This window comes from Moschus berezovskii, chromosome 10 (genome assembly GCF_049115385.1).
Source record: "Moschus berezovskii isolate FMDL1 chromosome 10, NW_MosBer_1.0, whole genome shotgun sequence".
Lineage (NCBI taxonomy): Eukaryota > Metazoa > Chordata > Mammalia > Artiodactyla > Moschidae > Moschus > Moschus berezovskii.
The window spans coordinates 24500406-24525014 of record NC_142469.1 but is presented as its reverse complement, the minus strand read 5'-3'; the positions used below and the strand labels follow the sequence as shown (position 1 = coordinate 24525014).

General features: G+C 36.3%; 1 protein-coding gene across 2 annotated transcripts in view; it reads right to left on the bottom strand.

Annotated features, from left to right (window-relative positions):
• BCKDHB (branched chain keto acid dehydrogenase E1 subunit beta) overlaps window positions 1-24609 on the bottom strand; it is a 276836-nt gene that overhangs the window by 50706 nt on the left and 201521 nt on the right. For both annotated transcript variants that reach the window (XM_055432952.2, XM_055432953.2), the window contains exon 9: window positions 16429-16515. In XM_055432952.2, the coding sequence (XP_055288927.1) occupies window positions 16429-16515 (87 nt within the window). The remainder of the gene's footprint in view (window positions 1-16428; window positions 16516-24609) is intronic.

Below are 24609 nucleotides of genomic sequence, written 5' to 3'. Positions count from 1 at the left end.
TAAATTTTCACTAACAAAATCTTCACTGATAACAAAGGTCTTTATATTTTATCTATGAAACAGTTATCATTTTTAAAATGCCAGAGACAATAGACTGTTGGCTTTACTGTTGTAAGGGAAAGGACTTTCAACAAACAAACTAGTATCCACCTGATAAGTCCCTTTTTCCTTTCCAGTATCTCAAGGGAAGCATCTCTATTTGGTTAACCTGGAATTCTGTCCTCTCAAACACTGTTTTAAGGGTATTTGTCTCCAAGGAAAACAAATTTATTAGACAGGTAGCAAATGAGCCAAAGCTTCCTTCTAAAAGAACTTTTTCAATAGAAGCAACACAATGATGATTTTAATTATAACTCTATTTTCCATTCTTAGCTAAATGCTGCTTTGGCAATGAACAAGTAATATTTTGTCTCAATTTTGAGTAATAAGGCAAGCAGTAAGATAACTCACATTAAATGAACTTTTCAAGTGCTTAGCAAATTTCTTCAAATGGCATAATCAACATTTCAAAGTGGGTTGTTTTTTTTTTTTGGAAGAGATTTGTTCTGAAGGAAAAAATCAGAATCGGGCTTACTCTTTGGAGAAATCATTATAAAACGTTTTATGGCCTCTGCTTGTTTTTGTTCACCTCTTGATATTTGGTAAAGACTGTCTTTCTTAATTATGTGTCATAATGATCCCCCTCATTTCAACTTTAGCAAATTATCCTCCAACAGTATCATTAAAACTACTGTTAGCTATGCTATCCTTGGAGGAAATTAACAATGTAGGCAGAAGTTTCACATATAACATCCTACTCAATGATACCATTTTAAGAAACCATCAGTAAAAAGATGAAATCAAATATTCTTTGGTGGGAAGCACATACACACATTTCATACTGATAGATGATGAAATTTTAAAATGCTTTTCAGATGGTATTAAGTAATTCTATAATTTTTTAAATATCATTTTTGACCAACGATGTTAAAAGAAAATATATGCCTATATTCAACCTCAATCCTTTAATTTCCTCTAGTATTACAGGGCACTTCTGATTCTTGTCTAAAAGGATAGCGCAGAATTATAACTGCTGCAAAGATCCATGGGCTTGCTAAGACCAGCATGGAGAATACTGTCAAGAAAAGCAAAGAGAAGGAAAGGGAGGGAGGGAGGCAAGCAGGAAGAAAAAGAGAGAAAGAAGATACTGTAGTTCTCTGAAAAGCTAAGAAGATATCCAGGTAGCATCCAGACCAACAGGCGGCTTCCAGCTCCACCTGTACCTTCCATGACTCAATGTGAATATGGGTTAATCAATGTACTAGTTTTCTAAAGTACACGGATTTTATTTAAATGAACACTATTTATTAGGTAAATTGATAGTTGCATACATAATAAAACATTCCATCATAATAAAAGACTATTTTTTATCAACATCTGTATAGTACTTCATTATTTTTAAGGTACCAGAATTATATTTTTGGAACTGCCACAGGAAAGCTGGTTTTAATAAAGTATAGGATGGTGTGATGTTGAAATATTATTCACAAAATACATTCAACTGGGTCTGCCGTGCTCACTGAGGTAGAAACCTATGCCCAGAAAAGTTCATGGTTAAAAAGCGAAAGCATAAATTTATTGTCAGAGTGCAGAGGCTGTAGATTCTTCCATAATGAGCTGCAAAGGTAAGACTAAATTTCAATTTTCTTAACTGTTAATACAAATTGGAATAACCATTGGTACTATTTTTTAAAGGCAAGTAGAATAAAGGGGAAAAATGGTGCTAGAACATTTAAAATTACAAGTCATCTCAGGGAAAACAGATTGTCTGACTGGTCCAGAAAGCATTCAACAGTACAGGCATAGCAAGTATTTCATACTACCTGCATTCTAAGCTGCATATTAAGAATTAGTCCAGGAAAGAAACACAAAAATGTAGTTATTTTGACGGTGAACTAGTCCTATCAAGAGACAGGAAATAATCAAAACTTGTTTTAACAATGGCATAACTATAATTGTGGATGTTATAAATGTAAATTTTGAAATGTTAGTCATCTCAGTGCACTTCTTAAAACACAAATAATTAGATGCCTTTAATGGTATAGACATGAATTATCATTTCACCTAGCAATTTTGCTAAAGACAAATTGATTCATGGTGCCATCTGCAATATGAAACTATCTTTAATAGTAAACATCATTATATGATCCTTTCAAAGATTAAAAACAGAAGGTAGGTCTCTTCAAATGGATCAAGAATTAAAAATAAAATCCCTTCTTCGAAGTAATTTTAAAGAATAAAATCAAATACTCAACACTTCCCCAATCAAATGTAATTTTTCAGATATTTCTGCAAATTAAAACAACCTCTTGAATGCTTTCATTAATACGGATAGATTTTTTTCAAATCAAAACAATTATAAACTACATGATTTCTGTTTATAGCTTTCATTTTCAACTGCTTGTTTTGGCAGTTAAGTGTTGATTGTAACTTGTCTTAATTTTCATAAGTGTTTGGATTCAAATTGAGCAGAAAATTCATTAGCAGTAGTTAATCTCTATTTTTATGTCTATTTTCAACTCAGCCGTGTTTTGGCGAGCTGTGAACTCATTCATGGAAAGAGATGATGGGCCTTGTAACAACAAGTAAACTAAAATGAACTATAAATTTAATTACTCAAATTACTAAAATAAAACAAACGTTAAACAGCAGCAACTTTACTGCCCACCAAGAGGCTGACAAAGTAGCTGAGAAATTTAGTTCTATCTCCAGAAGGCTGACCAGCCCCTGCTGGTGAATACAATGCAGATAAAACCTGCCTAAAATTTCTTGCCTGACATAATATGCTTCTCCACATTTGCCTAGGCCATTGTACAAGGTGGCTAAGAAGATTGACCACATCATGGATACATGCTCTGCTGTCTCTCATTTACAAACTTTTAAATAACCTTATTATAGTTTGAAAAATATTAAGACAAGGCCATACTTGACAAAATTATTTTTTTAATATGTAAGAAACTATTTGACACCAAATAAGAAAATGAACTATTTTAAATCAGTTGTAATTCTTTTTAATAATACAACCAGATGTTCAAGAATTACTGCTTCCGAAGGCAACTATAACTCTCTAGGTGCTGAAATACAATTTAAAAGTACCAAATCACAGAAATCAGTAACTTTTTTGTTTTTTTTAGTACAGCTGAGTAACAATGTTATGTTAGTTTCAGGTATACAGTAAAGTGATTCAGTTATACATATACATGTATCTTTTCTTTTATAAAGTATTTTCCCATTTAGGTTATTAGAGTGTGTTAAGCAGAGCTGCTTATGTTATACCCGTAGGTCCTTATTGGTTATCTATTTTAAATATAGTAATGTATAAATGTCAATCTCAAAACTAAATTTGAAAAGAAAGTAATGCTTTAGGTTCTGAGAACCTATGTTACTCTTTAAATAGTCTGTTCATTCTATGAAGCTTCATTGGTAACTATTTAAAAGTAAATGTTTCCTTTAGCTTCACTAGACAATTATGAGGAGGAAAAAAGCACCACTAGATTATTCAAAAGAAGTAACTCTCTGCTGAAAGGACAGGAAGTAGAAATGTGAAATTCTACAGTGCAGCATATCAGTGTTTATTTCAGAGGTTAACTCAACAAATACAAAGCAAATCTTTTTTTTTTTTTTTTTTGGCGGAGGGGCGGGGAGCAGAGGACAACAAATTGGAGCGGTGATATACAAAAAGACAACATTTCAATCTAGCAGGTTTTGTAACTAGGCTTTCTATATACAATATAAGGCAGCAGGAATATCATTCTTCAAAGGAATTGTTAACAACAGTGATGTCTGGGGACAAACAATTCATTTAAATTATTTACTGAGCACCTGCTTAGTGTCAGGCGGGGTTCTTAGGCACCAGGCTTACAGGAGCAAACATGAAGCTTGCCTTCTGTGGAAGGAAGAAAGACACTAAACAAATCAAGACACCTGCACACATTTCTCAGGCTATGAGGACAGGAAGACAGAGCCGTGTGATGGAGGAAGACTCTGGGTTGCAAAGCTCCTGTTGAGGTGGCCCCAGGGGCCCTCTGTGGAGATGCTATTTCCAAACTGAGGTTCCTGGAGAATCCATATACTCCTTTAAATAATTTCTACATTGTGATTTAGGACTACATTTTTATAACATAACCTTTCAGTTGAACACATTTATTTTCAAACATTCCAGCAGAATTAATTTTTCCCATCCAACTGGAAGATCTGTTGGTCTTAAGAGGGTTAGACAGGAGTGGTCTGGGACATCACCAAAAGGACACAATAAAATACCAACCAGAGTTTCCAAAGAAAGGGATAAAAATGTGCAGGAAGTTTAGTGTAAATGCACCTTTGAATTCAAAGGGGACTACTCCTGACTGGAAAAATATTAAGGATTGTATGAGAGAAAGTGAGCACTTTATCATTACCTAGAGAGATGGAATGTGGATAATCTTTTTTTTCTGACTGGCTCACATCCAAAAAGATTTCAAAAAGAAAGATGGCAATCCAACGTAAAGCTAATACCAAAGAAAGGAAGAAAAATCAGCAGGGGACCCAATGTTGGTATCATTACATACTATTAATGTTAGTTTCAGTATCATTGACTGTTTAACCTGGGGAAATGAAATAATCTGAATATCCCAATATTATGCTGCTTTCACTTTTATAATGAGAGCAATGAATCAAATATACCATGCATGTGGGAAAAGAACTAACCTGAATAATAACCAAATCTATGCGCTGGGGTTTCACTGGTTTTAAAACTATCCCACATCACAAACCTGAGTTAAGGATTGCCACTATGAATGACAAGTCCCAAAATTCAAATGTACATGATGAAGAAACCACACTAATGTGAAATATGAAATTTTAAAAATCAACTCTATGAGCAAGCTCCAGGAGTTGGTGATGAACAGGGAAGTCTGGTGTGCTGCAGTCCATGGGGTCGCAAAGAGTCGGACACGACTGAGTGACTGAGCTGAACTGAACTGATGAGTAAAATGAGCTTTCTTATTTAAAACAATTTAGGAAGAATTAAAAGACCTACCGTGTCTTATGAGAAAGATATCTAATTATAAGAAAGCTCTTAATTATCAATACTATAAATTATGATATATGTACATAGAAAATAAAGAAATTATAAGGGAGAAAATAAAAGTACTAGAAATTTTTACTTTTATTTTTTTCCCAAGCCCAAAGGCTCAGTGGATAGAGAATCTGCCAGCATTTCAGGAGACATAGGAGATGGGGGTTTGATCCCTACGATCAGGAATATTCTCTGGAGTAGGAAATGGCAACCCACTCCAATATTCTTGCCTAGAAAATCCCATGGACAGAGGAGCCTGGCCAGCTACAGTCCAAAGGGTTGCAAAAGAATCGGACATGACTAAGCGACTAAACATAAATATGTGTACATTTTTTTTCCTTTCACAAAATTGGGCAAGTAAAACACCTGTAGGCTTGCCTAGGGAGTTTTTCATTATGCTACAGTTTTTAACTATTCTTTCAATGGTTTTAATAAATCCACACCGTTCGGTATAATTCATTCAACTAGGGCTTCCCTGGTGGCTCAGTGATAAAGAATTCACCTGCCACTGTGGGAGATACAAGTTCGATCCCTAACCTGGGAAGATTCCACATGCCTCAAGGCAGCTAAGCCCGTGAGCCACAGCTATTGAACGTGTGTTCCAGAGCTTGGGGGCCGTAACTGCCAAGCGCATGTTCTGCAACTACTGAAGTCAGTGGGCCCTAGGGCCCAGGCGCTGCAACAAGAGAAGCCACTTCAGTAAGAAGCCAGCGCACTGCAAATTAGCCCTGCTCACTGCAACTAGAGAAAAGCCTGCAAGCTATGAAGACCCAGCCCAACCAAAATAAATAAATAATTCATTCAACTATATTCCTGTTGCAACTGATAACTGCTTCCAATATTTTACTAATCAAATGCATGGCACAGAGAAGAATGCCCTTATCCATTGCTGTGTGTAACTCTAAACTGAGGAGGCAGAGAATTCCCAAGTCAGGGTGTTGATACACATTACAAAACTGATTTCCTGGAAAGATGAATCGTCAGTTTCTACATTCACGCTGCACCGTCTCAACAATAAAAATAATTTATGTTTAAGTGGTACCACTTTTATGGGTAACAAAGAATAGTAATATCCCATTTTGAAATGTGAATTTTTAACCATAATAAGTGGTGTATAGTTTCATGTTCTAAAAATAATCTGCATCTGACCTTTAAATACAGGGCTATTAATTTCCTTATTGATATTTAAGAATGTTTAGCACAGTACACATATTTATCTTTTGCCATATGTTCCAACACTTCTTCAGATGTCATTTTCTGTTTAACTGTGCTTGTTTTTGTCACACAAATATTTGTCACTTTATGCAAATACTTTAATCTGTGATAATATGTTTGATCCTACTGCATTTTAATTTTTTGCTCAAAAAATTTCTTGCCCATATCAATCAGTTATTTTCTACATTTTTCCTTTAAATTCTGTAGTTCGGTTTCCTTTTCTTTTTCTTTTCCACTTTATTTAATTAATTTTTATTGGAGTAAGTTGCTTTACAACACTATGTTAGTTTCTGCTGTACAGCAAAGTGAATCAACTACATGTATACATATACCCCCTCTATTTTGGATTTCTTTCCCATTTAGTAGAGCTCCCACAGAGTAGAGCTCCCTGTGCTATACAGTAAGTTCTCATTAGTTATCTATTTTATACACAGTAACAATAGCATATACATGTCAATCCCAATCTCCCAACTCATCCCACCATTCCTACCTGGTGTCCATACGTTTGTTCTCTGTGTCTGTGTCTCTATTCTGTTTTGCAAATAAGATCATCTATACCATAGCAACCCACTTCAGTATTCTTGCCTGGAGAATCCCATGGACAGAGAAGCCTGTGGGCTATAGTCCATAGGGTCACAAAGAGTCAGACACGACTGAAGCAACTTAGCATGCATGCACGCATACCATCCTCCTAGATTCCACATATATGCATTAATATAGGGTATTTGTTTGATTCAGTTATAGTTTATCAGGGGAATAGAAAACAAAGGGCAGGTCTGAGAGACTGAAAACCCGATTGCTAGCTGGATGGAGGTGGAGGGAGAGGATGTGGATGGGGGGAAGGGAGGTTAAGGAGAACACCAAGAAAGGATTCGAATTGACAAAATGCCATCCCATGCTCAGCAAATAACATTGCGAGACTGAGCCCATTTCTAACAACTTTATTTCTCCTCTTTCACTATAAGTCATATTTCTTGAAATAGTTGTCTCTATTTAAGTCTTCACCATTCAATCACCAGACCAAATACAATGGGAGCTACATGTGCTTTTTTCAAAGTCACCAGTGTCTTCTGGATGCCATACTCAAGGTACGACCATCGGTCTAGCTGACAAACTTGGAAGCAGTTAATATTGTTGGCCACATGTTCCATGGTAACAGTCTCCCTACTGGTCTTCTGCAGTGGCTCGCTCCCCTTCCCTTCCTTCTCTCCAGTCACTCCATCTTACCCTCCTCTACATCTCTTCCTCTCTGTTCATAAATGTTGGCAAGGACTGCTTCAGTAACTCCCCTTCTTAAGACTACCCTTTTCCTGTGAGATCATACCATATCTATATGACCTCAGCCATCAACATAAGAAGATGGGTACTTAGTCCTATCCTATATGTTAGAATCTCTTTGGAGCTTCCAAGACACACTTCCCTTCCTCATCACAAAGCATATGAGTCTAAAATGAATTTATCATCTTCCACAGGTGATATGCTTAAACCTGTTTTCCAATGATATTCCCTGACTCAGTAAAAGGGCTGCTCCATTCAAAATTCGCCTAAGCTAGAAATCAAGCTAAGCCCTCCCTGCTCAACTCCTCCTTAATCAGTCAGCAAGACTTTCTTTCATACTCTCCTCCTCTCTCTAAAATTCACCTTTCTCTCCAACCTCAATTCTATGTCCGTGATTTAGAAGACCCTTAAATCTCTCATCTAAATTACCCAAATAGGTTCCTAATCAATCTCTGTGACTTCCTGTCTCACCCCTCCCAATGCATCCTCAACATAAAATGCCAGAGGTTTTTCTAAATTGTAAATCTGTCTATGTTAACCTCCTACTTAAAATCCTTTAGTTACACTCCTTAGCCTTCAGTTCAGTTCAGTTCAGTTCAGTCGCTCAGTCGTGTCCGACTCTCCGCGACCCCATGAATCACAGCACACCAGGCCTCCCTGTCCATCACCAACTCCCGGAGTTCACTCAAACTCATGTCCACAGAGTCGGTGATGCCATCCAGCCATCTCATTCTCCGTCGTCCCCTTCTCCTCCCGCCCCCAACCTTTCCCAGCATCAGAGTCTTTTCCAGTAAGTCAACTCGTCGCATGAGGTGGCCAAAGTATTGCAGTTTCAGCTTTAGCATCAGTCCCTCCAATGAACACCCAGGATTGATCTCCTTTAGAATGGACTGGTTGGATCTCCTTGCAGTATAAGGGACTCTCAAGAGTCTTCTCCAACACCACAGTTCAAAAGCATCGATTCTTCGGCGATCAGCTTTCTTCACAGTCCAACTCTCACATCCATACATGACCACGGGAAAAACCATTGCCTTGACTAGACGGACCTTGGTTGGCAAAGTAATGTCTCTGCTTTTTAATATACTATCTAGGTTGGTCATAACTTTCCTTCCAAGGAGCAAGCATCTTTTAATTTCATGGCTGCAATCAGCATCTGCAGTGATTTTGGAGCCCAAAAAAATAAAGTCTGACACTGTTTCCACTGTTTTTCCATCTATTTCCCATGAAGTGATGGGACCAGATGCCATGATCTTTGTTTTCTGAATGTTGAGCTTCAAGCCAACCTTTTCACTCTCCTCTTTCACTTTCATCAAGAGGCTTTTGAGTTCCTCTTCACTTTCTGCCATAAGGGTAGTGTCATCTGCATATCTGAGGTTATTGATATTTCTCCCAGCAATCTTGATTCCAGCTTGTGCTTCTTCCAGCCCAGCGTTCCTCATGATGTACTCTGCATATAAGTTAAATAAGCAAGGTGACAATATACAACCTTGACGTACACCTTTTCCTACTTGGAACCAGTCTGTTGTTCCATGTCCAGTTCTAACTGTTGCTTCCTGACCTGCATACAGGTTTCTCAAGAGGCAGGTCAGGTGGTCTGGGATTCCCATCTCTTTCAGAATGTTCCACAGTTTATTGTGATCCACACAGTCAAAGGCTTTGGCATAGTCAATGAAGCAGAAATAGATGTTTTTCTGGAACTCTCTTGCTTTCTAATTGTGACCATTGTTCTTTGAATTTGTATAACTTCCTTTTTTCCAAGAAGTTTATAAGGTGTATTTTACATACATACATTATGTATTTAAACTGGAATATGTATCTATGTGGGCTGGCTCTACTCTGTCATGTCTATTTCCTCTACACAAAAACAAACTGCTTAGTATTACATGAAGATTTTCCCACTTACCTATTGATTCTTGCTGCTGCTAAGTCGCATCAGTCGTGTCCAACTCTGTGCGACCCCATAGACAGCAGCCCACCAGGCTCCTCCATCCCTGGGATACTCCAGGCAAGAACACTGGAGTGGGTTATTGATCCTTACCTCATGCTATAAACATCACATACTACACTTCAGTCATATCAAAACCATTTTAATCTCTAGAATATCAAATATTTTTCCTGCCTCCTTATTTATATTATTCCTTCTGCCTGAATCCTCACCCATGTTTACTTCTAAAAGTTAACTGAGCCATCACATCTGAATTGGGTGATCAAGTATTTTATAATCCTCACATAGTCTTCTGAATATTTCTCTATCTTAATAGTACCACAGTATAATTATCTGTTTAGTGTCTATTTCTTCAGTTGAATGTTAAATGTCTATAAAATAAGGATTCTATTTCTTGAATGAAAGGTCCAAATTAAGGATATGCTCAGAGGATTCAATAAAGGCTGGTTGCAAAAATTACCGTTCAGGAAATGCCTAGCAGGCCACTGTGATTGAAATAGGAGGCAGGGGGGCAGAGCACAAACTTTAAAGGAATGATATAGCGATAGGATGTGACAAAGACCGAACCTGGTTAGAATCAACCAGGTTCAGTATGGAGGAAGATTCGACTTCGAGTAAACCTTGAGCCTCAGTGCGCTCATTGTAATACAACAGCATAAGCTAAGTGACTTATTCACCAGCACCATGACAATTCTGAGGCTAATCATAAAAGGCCAAAAATTGGGCAGTGGCCCAATTCCTGGAAATCCCTGCCCTCATCCCCAAAATAATTGGAATAATCCTCCCACTCACTAGCCTATGAAATTACCCAGCCCATAAAAACTAACTGCACCATATTTCAGGCTCTCTCTCCTTCTGAGAAGGAGCACATTCTGCCTGTGGGGTATGTTTCTCCATTCTAGATGGCCCACATTCTGTCTCTCTCTAAATAAATCGACTTCTTACCTACGACTTTATCTCTCACTAAATTGCTTCTGTGACGAGACATGAAGAACTTCAAATTCACCACCAACGTGATCACTGTGGTACCAGAATCATTAAAGGATGTGAGAAATAACACTGCAAACGTTGGTTGGGGCAGATAAGGATTGTGACCTCAAGATCTTATTCCTAGAGCCAGAGAACTTCTACCGGAGGTTTTCAAGCAGAGGAGTGACAATCTTTGATGTGTGTGTTAAGAAAATAATGCATAGTAAAGTGATACAATGTGAGAGGCTTGGGGACAGTGATAAGAAGACAATTTAATAGGCCCAGAAAGAGTTGAGAGAAACAGAATTCATTCTGAGATAAGCTGATTTCCAGAAACTGGCAGATATCCATATGCCAATGTCTACCTTTTCGCCTTGTCTTATGTTAAAATCTTTCCACATAAACCATTTTATCATACAAATTTCTTATCCTCACCAAAATCAGCACAAAGTTATCAGGCTAAGGCCCCACAGGCAGAGTCAACCATGAAGGTTTCAGATTTGAAGGTTTTAAGACTAGCCTCGCAATTGGTTGAGATTGCCCAGGGAAGAATGGGGAGAGGAAAAAGAGGGCTGATGGGAGAAGCTTGGCCACGTGTACACTAAGGCGCAAAGGAGGAAGAGACACCGAAGGAGGCAAGGTGTGGGCAGAGCAAGGGGGAAGACCAACAGAGCAAGACATGTGCTTACCCTCTAATGGTGATACAGCAGCTCCACCCATAATGCATCCCCAGAAAGACTGTCTTTGGTTTATATTTACGACCACAGAAGCTGTTTACTGAACATTCAACAGGCTTCAGGGCAAAGTTCCATTTTAAGAAGGTCATTGCATATCTGAGTACTCTATTCTGATGCTTTAGCTCCATCTAGATAGATGTTAGTACATAAGTACACTTTTCCTGATTGCTATTTTTGTTGTTGGCAAATGCTCGAAATTACTCATAGAAAAAGAACAGTAATAAGATTATGAAATTGTAGTTAACTGTTCATCTGATTCTGCCTTGACAGTTTTCTCTGATGACTCTTTATCAACACAGTAATTTTATTTCAACATATTTTTCACAATGGTAAAAAACTCAAGACCATTTAGGATGTTTTCCCTCTTCTTCAGATTGATGCTTTTAAACCAGAGGGTTGGTAAATTTGGTGGTAATAATAAGTTTATAATAAAAAAAAATCTTTCCACATAATCCTTTCTAACATGAAACAGTGAGAAAGACAAAATTCTTTACTTGAAAATTATGAAAGATTCCTTTTACGTGGGCTAATGTATCCAGCTTTTAGAATATGATTACCTTAAAAATATATGTCTGTATGCACAATTTCTGGGTTCTTGTCCTAGGAATAGAGACTGCACAGAAAGGATGGAACAATGGTATGGAAATTCACCATCCTCTCCAATTGGACTCTTTATTGCAGACTTATTGCTTCCATGTGTTAAAAAAAAAAAAAATTCAAATCTTTAAGCCAGCCCCAATCCCTAAAATTTTTGGCACTCTTATTAAGCACTAAATCCAGAGAAGAAAAAAAAAAATGTATTATTATCCTAAGCTTATCTGAGTCAATGATCAAGATTTAGTTGATCATTATGGGACTGTATTAGAAATTAATAATAAAGTTCGTTTCTACAAGGCTTAAAGAAAGTACACTATTTAAAACTACTAAAATACCAGAAATTATTTAGTCTTTAAATATTGATAAATAATGCCTATTTTGAATACTGTATTCTAGCACATATGATACATATAAATTGGGGGACATATTTAAATGGATGAAGTTAACATATTTTTCTGCACAGTAAAATTTCTGTTGTTTTTTTTTAAGCTGTGATTACATAAAGCTGAGGAATACAAACATCACATCAAATTAAGTCATAATTTTCCAAAACAACACAATCTTTGCTCAGACTCCACAATGAGGTCAATGAATTAGCTAAACTCTGTTGTCTCTGCACTTTTCCAAAAATCAGGGTACAGAATGGAACGTGTAACTCCCTAAAAGAAGCTCTCCTCCAAGTTTCGGTATGTGTCAAAGGAAAGAAGGGGAAAGTTCCCTCACCCCAAAGTGAGAACAGATGGGAATGTAAAGTTAGATGGGAAGAGACAGTGAAGCCTTGGATGACCGACGGAGAAATCATCCCCTGTGGGAGCCAGATACACCAGACCTCACTCAGCTTGTTCTGCCCCTCAGTTAACTTCCAAATTAATCCAGTAGGAATGCAAAGGAGTGCTCAGCTTTGATGGATTGGTTTTGATTTTTCTAAGCATTTACATAAATTTTATGAAGAAACTACTGAGAGATATAAGGTTCAAATGTTAGGTTTAATTAATACAAAGTGTCTCCTAAACACTTTTGTGACTTTAACATTACTCCCAACTGAGACTGGTAACAATGAATATTTATTGAAATAATAAAATAAACGGCTTTAGGAAAAAGACGCAACGGGCATAAGAAAATCTGTGTACACTGAACTCCTTGTACGATAGAAGAAACATCTGCTATAAATTGAAAAGTTATGTAAATAAAATATGGACATATTTTATATTCATTCTTTTCATATTTTATCTGTCTAACTAAAAATCATCAGAAGGAAAGCCAGCAATACTTCCCATACTTGCAAAAAAGTCCCTTTACTTGACATTCAATATTATACAACGTGATATAATTTTTCCATCAAAAAATATCAGCTATAAACTTAAAGAAATATTGTCTAAAATGCTGTATTCTCTTCAAGATTTTTAACTTTTAATATGGCAAATAATTTAAAATTTGAGGAAAATAGAAAATGGTGCTCTCGGTTTTGAATTTAAAACAATAGTTCTGTTGTTAACAGTCGTTCTCTCAAAATATGCCTCCAATTAAAATTTTAAAAATAAAAATTAAATAAATAAATAAAAGCCACTTCCCCCCCAAAAAAATTATATTTTTAAGAGCAATTTTGTAAGATTAAGCATGAGTTCTTTAAAGAACTACCAAATATCTTCCACAAAACGATGCTTGTTTGTGTTTCTTCACTTTCACATAAAATTTAAATTTGTTGATACAACGAGAATAACTCAGCATTTTAATCCTTAGTGCTCATGTGTACAGATCACTCTCATCCCTAATTTCGAACTTCTTTTCTAGGACAACAATGAAAAGTTCTCTATGTACCTTTTCTCTGCATTCCAGAAAACTGCTTTCAAAATCTTAACCCTGCTTTATCTTTTTTAACCTTACAAAGTATACACAACAAAAAGAAATAGAGAAGCATGAACCGTTTCAAGTGAAGAAAGCAGCTGCACCTCACACTTAAGTGATTTCAGTTTAAACAAACCCAGGCACTGGGTAATTTGATACAGGCTTCACTTACAACAAGGAATGTGACCGATCTTCCATAAAGAAGATGTTCAATACGATACGCTGCATTTATTTGAATATGTGCATGAAACAATTACTGAAAAGTAAATTATATTATTCAGATTACTCTACATTATATGCAGACATTATCACCAAAAATTTTTTAAAACCCTCTCAAAGTGTTTAGCATTTCTTTTCTTCCTAGTCAATACACAAAAGCCACAACAGCCAGACTATTTAGAGATACTATGCTGATTATATTTTGCTAAAATACACTTTCTACCCTTTGCATCGGTACAAGTAATATCTGGATTAGGCAAAAACAACTGTGAATATTTTCTAAATCTTTTTCGTATTAATAAATCCAAATTCTAATTCCTCAAAACATCAAACGAAGATCCCTCCACAGATTCTACATTATTGCCTTAAATCATTTTGTGATTAGTTGTGATTAGTTCTCACATGGGAAACAGAGAACATTTTATAATGAATCCAAAAGTTCTGTCTTCCTCCTGTGGGTGGGACGTACTCTGAATAAAGAATGCAAACTCAACATTTACTCAAGACTCCTATCCTAGACCCAAATCTTCCACTTAATTTTAAAATTGGTTCAATCACGAGCACTATGAATGACAAACACTCATCTGTTAAAGGAATACTGTTGGTTTGGCTTCAAAATTTCTCAGACCTCAGATACTCAGGATCAGTGGGCATTTTGGGAGTCTGAGTACTACAAGGTATGGTCTTTGTTTTGGTGTCTTCATATTATGATGAAAAATGTGACCATATTCTGGATCATCTCTTTCACAAACTTGTTCACTGATTATTATCATATAACTCAGGATCTGATTTTGATACAGTATTTATGACCTTGGTGTTAACTTCTTACACTGACTGTATTTAGCTCATAATATGATACTCCTCAAACTAAAATTCACTGGTTTACTCTTGGAGCCCGAGAGACAACTTTCCTTCAACATAAGTCCACATATTTTTCAAAGCAGGTAGACACTAGGCTAGATAATCTTTCTAATTCTTTTCCACACTGAAACATATGTTACATTCTATTTCAGTTTATAACAATTAACGGAATTCAAATTTTAAAAGAATACTTAGAGAAAGCAGATTTTAGTTATAATTTCTAAATTCTATGTTCTACTTATTTTCCTTTTACCTTTAAATGGTAGTGAAATTTTTGAGATAACAGCAAGATGATATTCAGTGGGCAAAATGAAACAAGACTGTCAACCAGAGGTTCCATTAGGAACAGCCAATTCCTCTCATTCAAATGGGTTTAGTGGACCACATATTAAGCAGGAATCAGAAAATCCTAGTTTCTTTTTCCAGTTTGCCTTTGACTTGAAATGGAATCTTGGTGTTAGTGATTCATTCTTGCAAGCCCCATTTTTTTTTCTTTCCAAAGATAGTACATTACATTACTCATGAATAAAAGGCACAGTAAATACCAGGTATTCATATTACATAGTGATAAGCAATATGCTTCAAATTGTCGTCTCTATAATACAGAAAACAAATCTACAAAGCTCAAATATTTTCTTAATTTTGTTAATGATAATATATATAATATGTAAAAATAACAGCATAATTTTTATCATAATTATGAATTATTTTGATCTAGTTTTAAAACTATGCTTAAATTTGATTCATCTAATTTTAAAATATTTATAACACTGTCAATTCATATTTAAAGATATTTTATTGGAAGAAATGATCAAGGCTCATATATCATAATTTCATATCAAAGTTTAAAAACTTATACTCTTAAAGGAATTTTCAATGTATATATATCTCAACAATAGAATCATCTTACCACCAGTAAGGCAAAATGTTTGCCAGCTACAAAGATACTCTAAATTTAAAATTCATGCAAATTTCCACTTATAATACAGTTATTTAATTTTTTATTTTAAAAAATTGTAAAAGATGAAACATTTAAATAATTTTATTCATAGCTGTAATATAAATATGAATGAGTTTCAAGTGAAAATCCTCTAAAGAGGTCTGTAGAATTTTTTCCTGATAATCAGCATCTTAACTGAATACTTTTTAAAAAGAGGCTTTTAAACCATTTCAAAAGTGTTCAATAGCATAATGTAATGCAGTTAATCAAATTAATAAATTAATCATTGACTGTAAAATTATTTACTGAATTTAAATTACTGACTTTTGACAGATTCTTTTTTTTTGTAAGGCGAAGGCTATTAAAATCAATCTTATAAACCTTTTCCTGATAAGCTTTATCAAAAAGTTCTATCAAAAAGAGAAACATCACATTCAAATTTAAGAGTTTGCTTTTCCGGTTATCCTAGCAAACACAGCCCACATGAGTTTCTTAAGATTATTTCAAACTTCCTTCTTCCTGTTAAGGAATTTTTCAGCTTTTAAGATTTCTTTTTAAGAAGATGTAATCAGACCATTATCTGAAGGACAGTGAACTGGAGTCAAACACAAAAATGTACATTTCTAAACAGTGCATACTTTTACATATTGTGATAAGTAATTTTGTTCTTGAAATAGACATATTCAATTGCACAAATGCTTACATCAGTGCCAAAAAGTTACTCTACCTGGACCGTTGAGCTGATCTCGGAGGCAAAGCCGCCCGTCAAAGGAGCCTCGTGACTTACTAGGAGTCGCCCTGTTTTGATCACAGACTGAAAGAGAAAAGAAAGTCTGAGACTAAAGAGAACACATATTTCAAGTATACAATGGTAGTTTTAAGTAATAAAAATAAATTATTTATAGCCAATAAACAATTTAAAATTAGCATTTCAATTTTATGCCAAATAAGTTGTAACTCCCTTTCAACCGGACAGTTGTTTGATTTTTGCACTGCTAAAAAAGTTTTCAGTAGTTTAAAATCCCATGGCAAAAGAAAAATGAGATTTGTAACTCTATGTATGTCATTAAAAATGTACTTTGTGTTATAAATGGAATTATTGTATTTCACATTTTCCTATCTGAGTATCATTTCTTTTCGTCATGTGACTTTAAGAATGAAAGTGTCTTTTTGTCCATTTGGGAATATATGTGCACATATATAAGTAGTCTTAGGACATTTTTGTGTGGGTGCTGAGAAGGAAAACATAAAAATAGCATGTAAAAACTGTAACAAAGGAAAAGCCCAAGCCACTAGACATTAAAGAAAACCAAGCAAGAAGAAATCACCAGGAAAGTAAAAGGCAATTACAACTCTCTTCGTTCAAATGCACTGAAATTTGGTTAATGACCACAAGTCCATTTTAAAGTAGAAAATGTCACAGACAATAAGGACATATTCTCAACACTGGCTTGGTGTGGTTGCTCCCACTGTGCATGACATACTCTGTACAATAATAAATCAAAAAGTAGAGCTATGATATCATAGCAGGATGCCAGGGTGGCGGAAGGTTAAAAAATATTAAAATCAACAGCAAGCTACTGCTTAAAATATGTTACACAATTACCATATTACAAGGGAGAAGTTGTAATTTCTCCTCTACATTTCTAATCATTTGCTATCACCTTGTTTAAATTCTACATTACTATTTTAGGAACATGAAATAAAAATCTTCCAAACAAAAAAACTTACAGGCAGAGGTCATTTGAGTGCCCTTTACTTTACTGTGCTTTGCATGTAATTGCAGTTTTTACAAACTGAAGTTGACATTGTCTGGTGATGGTTAGCATTATTTTTTTAGCAATATTTTTTTAATTAAGATAACATACTTTTTTTAGACATAATGCTATTACACACTTTATAGACTACAGTGTAGTGTAAGCATAATTTTTGTATGTATTAGGAAGCCAAAAAATTCATGTCACTCGCTTTATTGCAATATTCGCTTATTTCGGCCGTCTGGAACTGAATCCTCAATATCTCCAAGGTATGCCTATGTATAAATTAAAAATATTTCCTTCATTCTAGGCAATTAAAGTTTAGAATTTCAAGAGCATGCAGCAGTTTCAGCCTGCAGATGTAAAACTCCAAGATATGGCCAGTAGCCATGACAAAAATAAGTTACTATATCTACTATGTAAATAATGACTGAAGAATGTAAAATTTTATGAACACTTTAAAGAACACCATCGCCTACTAATGAAATATTAACCTTGGAACATGTTGGTTTTTTGAATTTTATGACTATGATTAATTATGCCAGTGTGAAAGGCACAAATTAAATTTTAAAGCTCCTGGTTAGAAATATAAAGCCAAAAATATCCCACAATCGGGGAAAAAAAAGATGCATTCTCAAAGTATTTCCTAAAAAGGTGTCCTGATTTTAAAGATTGCCTATTCAATAAACAGATTTGACAATCAAACCTTTCTTAAAGCTCTAAAACCCAGAACTCTGCCAACATAAAACTGTCTAAGAATGATACAGTCAAAATCCATCTCAGCTAGATGGTACAACATAGCTAAAGGGTAGAAATGAGAAACATCTATAAAAATGCTGTAATTATATTCAAACCTCATACAACAGAGCTGGTATTTTTTATGTGAACTGAGGCTTATCCAAGATCAAATGATAAACTTGAGGATGATCTCAAAAGGCTAATAAGCAGCCAAGGCCAGGGGCCTACCCTTCCTCTAGCCTGCAGAGGGTAGTAGGGACATGAAGCACACACACATGTACTCAAGATAGAAGTTTCCAACCTGTGGTGTTCATGCAACATGATGTGTAAGCAGATAAACTCTGTCAACAGGAGAAAAGCTAAATAAACTGAGATACATCAATACAGCAGAGCATTATACAGTCATGAAAAAGACTGAGGACATGCAACAGTGCCTGTGATAAGTTAATTGATAAAATAAGCAAATTGCAGAAGAACATCATCTCATTTTTCTGAAGAACCACCACCTCAATATTGGGGACACCAGTAAACATGGCTATATACATTGAGCCAACATGTATAAATAGTCTAGAAGAATTCATTCTGAACTCTCAAAACTTGTTTCTCCTGCAAACTGACAGTGAAGGGATTGTGGGGAAAAAAACTTTTGCTTTTCTTTTTTACTTTCTGTGAAAAGCATATTTATGTAATTGAAAATATTCTCAATAAGTCTAAAATAAATAAAAACAAAAGGAAAGATCTTTTGAATTGATGCTGAAGGTAACAAATACATGTGACGTTACAGTCATAATCTCAAAAAATTAATATTTTCATGTTATCTCAGGAGTAGCTTCAGATACAAGGGAACCCTGAGATCCCAAACTCTACCAGCAAAGAGGCACAGTGAAAACATAGGGAGTCAGCCAGCCCCGTGCCAGGCTCTGTGTGACTAGCTTAATGTCAAGATCATAACCAGCCCATCTCTTGACCTTCAAGCTGGATCCCAGACAAAATGGGAAATCAGCTATTGGCATCAGAAAAGGTGAAGTTCTTCAACACCTCTGCAAGTATGTTAGGTAAAAATCCAAGTTCTTGATTCAGGAGTTATGCTAGCAGTTCTGAAAGTAATTCTAGAAATTTTTAAAACACCAAGACTTAAAGGGTAGACACAAAATGAAACGTTAACAACGCTGCGAGTCTATGGAAATTGTCAAAGCACCCAAACCAGTGAGAAAGTGAAGCTACAGCAACGAGAGGAGTCAGAAATAATAATCAAAATCCCTAAACCACTGATTATCACAGAGGCTGCTCCGTGTTAGGCTCTGAGCTTAGTCTTTTAATTTACTTGTGACTGCACCTAAATTTCATTTCTGCTTCTTAAATTCATCTAGTACCTGAACAGTATTAAAATGTATAAAATAAAATTACATCAAATTCTGAAAAATGCCCAAATATAGACAAAACATTGATATTTTCAAAAAATTAACATCCATCATAAAGGGCTGAATCTATAAACAGAATTCCAAAATTTTGTAAGGTCCATAAAGAAGGCTGAGTGCCAAAGAATTGATGCTTTCAAACTGTAGTGCTGGAGAAGACTCTTGAGGGTCCCTTGGACAGCAAGGAGATCAAATCAGTCAATCCTAAAGGAAATCAACTCATTGGAATATTCATTGGAAGGACTGATGCTGAAGCTGAGACTCGAATAGTTTGGCCATCTCATGTAAAGAGCCAACTCATTGAAAAAGACCCTGATGCTGAGAAAGATGGAAGGCAAAAGGAGAAGGGGGCAGCAGAGGATGAGATGGTTAGACTGCATCGCTGACTGAATGGACATGAATTTGAGCAAACTCTGGGAGATAGAGAAGGACAGAGGAGCTTGGAGTGCTGCAGCCCATGGGGTCACAAAGAGTCACACACAACTTAGTGAATGATCATTGAACAAATATAAATTCAACTTGGTATGTGCTTTTTATCATTCATAATTTTAACTTACTAAAATTTCTGAAGATAGCTTCTTTTCTATTTTAGAAATTACTAACACTGTTAGTATTACAATAATGAGATCACTGCAAATATACAAAGTAAGAGTGTTACTCTTTCCATGCTTGGTGATTCAACTAGACATTCTGATTAAACTACATCTTCTGTCAACTTTAACTGGCATTTCGTTTTCATACATTAAGGCACAGTGATATCCATTGTGGGAAATTTTTCCAGCTAAATTTAGCATTCTGACCTACTTAGATAATAAAAATATGGTGCCTTTCAATGGAGACAGCCATTAACCTTTTAAAAATAAATCACTGTAGATATAAACACTAATAAGGTTTTAATGTTCCTTTTCTTTACCAAAAAGAAGTGATATTTCAAGTTTCAAGTTTTCTTCTGAGAAAACTAAAAAAAAAAAAAATTTAAGAGTTTTTAAACAACTTTTCAATAGGAAAGCTAAACCTATCACAGCCAGGAAAGATCACGTAAGAGTGGATTTTCCAGTATCTGCTTCTTCAGCTTCTTGCCACTGAGACCTGTTCCAGGATCCTGGCCTCAGCCAGAGGGAGCAGTAATGAGTTAGAGACGCTAATGGCACCAGGAAAAGCTGAGCCAATTCAAGATGAGGACCCCAAATAACGTGTCAGTGTCCCCTGGTAGTCATAGTTTAGTCGCTAAGTCGTGCCTGACTCCTGCAACCCTGCCAGGTTCCGCTGTCCATGGGATTCTCCAGCAAGAATGCTGGAGTAGGTTGCCATTCCCTTCTCCATCAGTGTCCCCTCCCACGAAACAAAAGGGCTTTCCCTGTGAGGGCTGGAGAAATTTGTCAAGAAAACTTAAAAAGCAATTCTGAAAGGCAAGGAATGAAAAAACCTACAGCTGTCAAGTCTGCCCTGGGTTTCTCCCAGAGATTCTCACTCTTTCTGTCGTCCCCTCCCCCAGGGCATCAACAACAGGGGGTCTCAGAGGAGCCACTGAAAGCTTAATGCTGAATGCGCAAGGACATTGCAGCTCAGAGGGCAAAGAATCTGCCTGCCCTGTGGGAGGCCTGGGTTCAATCCCTGGGTCGTGAAGATTCCTCAGGAGAAGGGAATGGCTACCCACCCACTCCAGTATTTTTGCCTGGAATATTCCACGGACAGAGGAGCCTGGCGGGCTACAGTTCACAGGATTGCAAAGAGTCGGACACAACTGAGCAACTAACACACACACAACCAACAGATCACAGCACTCCTGCTCTGAAAGAACCTTCAAGATACCTTGTTCCTAGTTTGGCCGCTCCATGACTTTTCCCCATTGTCCATCTTTTGCCCAGACATCACAACTAATGGCCACAATGTCAAGTTATCTTTGTGGGATATCTAGCCCAAGGCTCAGACTATGGGAGACACTCCAGGAAAGTCAACTAGCTAAAAATTCACTAAAATAATTAAACTATATTAAGCATGTCTTTCTTTAATGTCTTGAAGCTACTGCTTTCTTAGCAAAATCCACTTTTAAGACAGCACAACGGCATACTTCAGCACATCCCAGAACAGTGTCTATACAAAATAACAGACTCTAAATTGAGGACATTTTAATGGAGCTCTAACAATAAGATATCTGTAGTAATAGCAGAGTTGAGAAGTTAAACTCCGTTAAAATGATTGCACAGATTTTGGCATGCCCAAACATGGGACATATGTTTTAGTGAATGCAGCCTTTAAAGATTTTAGCACAATCCAACCAGGAAAACTGTTAAGCTGTCATTCCAGGAGAAAATGATACAGAAAGGCAGACCATTAAGCTTGCATATGCCTGAAAGTGCAACACACATTCAAAAAGCAAAAGTGTATTTTTTTTTAATCTCTGATTCAAAACCTATAGCAAGATCCTCTTCCTACAAAGCAAATTAACCTGACCTACGTCAAGTTTAGTGGCCTATTCTGATGACTGACAAGATAAAGATAAAGTAGGAATATTACACTGGATAGGCAATTTACAGCCCTTTTAACATTTTTTATCTGAATATAAAGATAATGAAAAGCAAAAGAAACCTCAGAGCTGGCCTTTACTAGTTCCTTTTGAAATCAAATCTGCTTATAAATACATATGAGCAGAAGTAAGAGTCAAGTTGCATCTTTGTTTCATCAATCAAGAGCACATCCATAACAACTATATAATCTAGGAGCATTAAGGACATGATTTTAATTAGCCCCAAATATCACTGCAGATAAATTAAATTTTTTGAGATGTTTTCTTGTTTAGTAGCCAAGTGCATTTGTCACATTAGCTAAAAAAAGCTTCACAATCAGTCACAGGCTAACAAATGCATTCATATATGCCTAGTAACTACGATTAATCTGCAAGAGTGTCACACACAATCAGACCACTGGCTGATATTCCTCTGGAGAAATACCAGTGCTGAAAGAGAAAGAAGAGTCATGAACTCCACAGAAAGTTCGGAAAAGTCCATTTTGGCAAGGCTATTAGTAATGGGGTTAGAAAGATTTTGGTATCATAGGAAATTGGTGTAAACGGAGAAAAACTAAATCCTTAGAGCTTTCTCACCCATGTGGAAAAAGTAGGTAAGGGAGCAAGCGGAGCATAAAGAGAATTGAATAAAGTCAACAGAAGAAGAATGAGCAAATCACTCTGACAAAGGCATGAAGGGTTTGGGAAAATGTCAGACACCCTCACTGGTTCACTCTTGCCTGAATTACTGGCATAATCAGAGCTGACGAGCCTAGGAAAAAAAACACTTCTGCAAAAATTAAAAGCGGACATCTTTCTGAAAGTTACTTCAAAGCATGTCAGATGAACGTGCTGCCGTCACTCAATCTTACCTTCCCAGCTTGTGTCCTCATAGTCTCTCCAGGCTCCAGGCACGTCAGGCTATTCACTAGTCCATGACTGTGACCCATGCTTTCCTGCCTCTGACTTTGTTCCCCAAATTCTGGAGGCTAACCCTAACCTAACCCTCTTTCCAGTATCATGTCACACAACCCCTCCCTCCTTGATACCCCCAACTAGCTAGGCTTTTCCTTATTTTAAACCCTATGTTACCCTTTTCCTTTTTTTCTGATTATATTATACACATATTATGTACTCTTGAGAGTCCCCTGGACAGCAAGGGGATCAAACCAGTCAATCCTAAAGGAAATCAGTCCTGAATATTCATTGGAAGGACTGATGCTGAAGCTGAAGCTCCAATACTTTGGCCACTTGATACCAAGGGTCGATGCATTAGAAAAGACCCTGATGCTCCAAAAGAGTGAGGGCAAGAGAGAGAAGGGAAGGACAGAGGATGAGATAGTGGGATGGCATCACCAACTCAATGGACATGAGTTTGAGCAAACTCCGGGAGTTGGTGAAGGACAGGGAAGTGCTGCAGTTCATGGGGACGCAAAGAGTCGGAGATGACTGAGCGACTGAACAACAACACTATTATACACCTCCTAGTAATCATTTCCTAACAGAACTTAAGGTGGCTAACAAGGCAAGGATATTCTGTGAGTCCTAAAACTAGGGTTCAAGGACAAGAATCAGGCACTAGGTCAAAGCAGCACTCACTGCCATACCTCTCTTAGGAGCATCAGCAATTTATCTTGTAGGAGAGCCCTGAGTCCATCTGTCCCATTAACCAACCACGCTCAAAACCACACATTCAAAGATGGGGACTCTTATTTACACCTGTGTCTACTGCAGAACACAGCACATGACAAAATCCGCATTAAATTGAGCAAACTGTGCTCATTGTATTATTTAGGGACAAATGCATATGTTATTAAAATTTAAAGTTTGAAAAATTACCTAAGCATCTTTTTTGTTTCTTCATGTGGGAATTATTTTCTTTATATAGAGGAGGTGTGTGTATCTCTATACTGTCTCCACCAGCAGACTCCAAATCACTTGAGAGCACAAAATTTAGAAAATATCAAGTATTCTGTACATAATCACAATATCTAATATGTGATTATAAATATGGATACTCAATAAATGTTCTTAATATTGATTTTTTTAAAGCATTACAGAGATTTAAATGAATCACCAACAAGCTTCCAATTTTCTATTGCCTTGAAGCTGTTAGGAGGGACTAACCATGCTATAAAAGGCATTGAAAGGGAAGTCCTAAAAACTAAGTTCTAATCATCATTCTATTAAAGACTACTCTGGGCCAGCTCTGCCTATTTCTCCTACTCTAGATTGGTTTTAGAATAAGAAGTTAGCAGTACTACATATATTTCTGCTTTTATATACATCTTTTGTAAATGCATGACTGGAAGAACACACAGAACATTTCCTTTCCTTGGTACTGAACATAAATATTCTTTCCTGTTGACAAGAGCTCACATACCATGTAATAAAGGTATTGGACTGGTAGATATTTATTAGATATGTAGTGAAACATACGTAAATTTAAGTAAGTATGTCTTAAAAGTTCTTTTGTTTTTCCATTTTCC